General features: G+C 42.0%; 1 protein-coding gene across 1 annotated transcript in view; it reads right to left on the reverse strand.

The window, feature by feature from the left end:
• The window catches only part of LOC114072524 (DNA topoisomerase 1-like), a gene marked incomplete at both ends in the record, with an annotated part of 12,571 nt that extends 10,923 nt beyond the window's left edge, over window positions 1-1,648 (reverse strand). The window contains one exon of the mRNA XM_027910411.1: window positions 1,575-1,648. Coding sequence (XP_027766212.1) covers window positions 1,575-1,648 — 74 coding nt within the window. The remainder of the gene's footprint in view (window positions 1-1,574) is intronic.
• Between the last annotated feature and the right edge of the window lie 502 nt (window positions 1,649-2,150).

The following is a 2,150-nucleotide window of genomic DNA, read 5'->3' on the forward strand; positions in this document are numbered from 1 at the left end:
TGGGGAATCCAGGGAAAGGGGCTGGGGATGATGGGGAATCCAGGGAAAGCGGCTGGGGATGATGGGGAATCCAGGGAAAGGGGGTGGTGATGATGGGGAATCCAGGGAAAGCTGCTGGTGGTGATGGGGAATCCAGGGAAAGGAGTCTGGAGGAAGAGGATGGTGATGGGAATCCAGGGAAAGGCGTTCGAGGAAGGGGCTGGTGATAAGGAAGAGAGAGAAAGGTATCTGGAGGAAGGGGCTGGTGATGGGAATCCAGGGAAAGCTGGTGATGTGGAATCCAGGGAAAAGTGTTTGAGGAAGGGGCTGGTGATGGGAATCCAGGGAAAGGCGTTTGAAGAAGGGGATGGTGATGTGGAATCCCGGGAAAGGGGTTTGGAGGAAGGGGATGGTGACATGGAAGGATTCAGGAGAGGGAAGGGACCTCAATGATCATCTCATTCCATGGGAAGAGACACTTCCCAGTATCCCAGGTCGCTCCAAACCCTGTCCAATCCACCCTGAGCAATTCCAGGGATGGGAATTCCATTCCTCTGGGAAAAGCTGGGCCTGTTCCTCAGGATCATTTTGAACTTTGGATTTTAATGCAAATAATGTCTTAAATCATCTCCCCCCCAACCCTTGGCTGGAGCAAAGGGGATCTGCAAGATTCCAAGATTCAAAATAAATTAATCAATTGATTAATCAATCAAATTTCAAATTTAATATTAAAAATAAAAAGTGTCAAAACAACCTGGAAAAAAAAATCAAAAAAATATGAAAAGGGGGAAAAAAACCAGGTCAGGGATAAAAAAAGAGGGTTGTAGGAAAAGGTGGATTTTGCCAGAAAAACACAGGAGGAAATAAATATATTGAGGAAAAATCAAGAATCAACAGGAATTTTGGATGGGAAACATGGAAGGATAAATCCAGTGGGGTAAAAGGTGGATTTTCGCACAAAAATACAGGGAAAATAAAAATATTTTTAAAAAAATCAACAAGCTACAGGAATTTTGGATGGGAAATCTACTAAAATTCAACTAAATTTGAATTTTCACCCTTTAACCCAAAGAAATCAAACTCAAAATTTAATTTTCACAGTTTTGCCTTAAGAAATAAAACTCCATTTTCAGTTTTACCCTAAAAAATAACATTAAAAATTAAATTGTCACTCTTTTACCCAAAGAAATAAAACTCAAATTCAATTTCCAGTTTTACCCAAAGAAATAAAAAAAATTGAATTTTCACGTTTGCCTTAAGAAATAAAATTCAATTTTCAGTTTTACCCTAAAAAATAACACTCAAAATTCAATTTTCACACGCTTATCCAAAGAAATAAAACTAAAATTCAATTTCCAGCTTTAGACAAAGAAATAAAAACCTCAAAATTCAATTTTCACACTCTTGCCCTCAGAAATAAAATTCAATTTTCAGTATTACCCTAAAGAATAAAACTCAAAATTCGATTTTTACTCTTTTACCTTAAGAAATAAAAAATAAAAATTCAATTTTCCCCCAGAGAAATCAAACCCAAACCCCCCCAAACCATCCTGCTCAGACCTCCCCGGGTCCCCCAAATCCCACGGAATATTTACCACTTCCACTTGTTTTCCGCCTCTTTCTCCTCCTCTTTCTGCGCCTTCTTGTTGCTCTTTTCTCCTCCTCCTTCCTGAGTTTTCCTTTTCCTGCTTTTCCCTGGAGTCTCCTCCTCTTGGCTCTTCTTCTCCTCCTTCTCTTCCCCCTTGGGCTTTTTCTTCTTGCTTTTCCTCTTTTTCCTTGGCTCATCTCCCTTCCCTTCCTCTTCCTCCTCCATCCCCGTTCTCCAGGTCTCTCCCAACTTTTCCTCCCCCAGCTCTTCCTCCTCCTTGACTCCTTTTCCATCTCCACTTCCCTTTCCCACCTCGTCTTTTCCCTCCCTTTCACTTCCCGCTCCTTCCTCCTCCATCTTTTCCACCTCTTGCTCCTTTTCCTTTTCCGACACTTTTTCCTTCTTTATTCTCTTTTTTCCCACCTTTTCCACCCCTTCCACTTTCACCTTCTTGTGCTTCTTGGCCTTTCCCTTCTCCTGCTTTTCTCTCCCATCCCCCTGTCCCTGAAATCTGCTGCTTTTCCCTCTTTTGGCTCTTCCCTGTTCCTCTTCCCAATTCCTGCCTCCCTCATCCTCCTCCTCC

Source organism: Empidonax traillii, unplaced genomic scaffold, assembly GCF_003031625.1.
Source record: "Empidonax traillii isolate 1590-97213 ecotype Southwest subspecies unplaced genomic scaffold, ASM303162v1 scaffold3416:size13077, whole genome shotgun sequence".
NCBI lineage: Eukaryota > Metazoa > Chordata > Aves > Passeriformes > Tyrannidae > Empidonax > Empidonax traillii.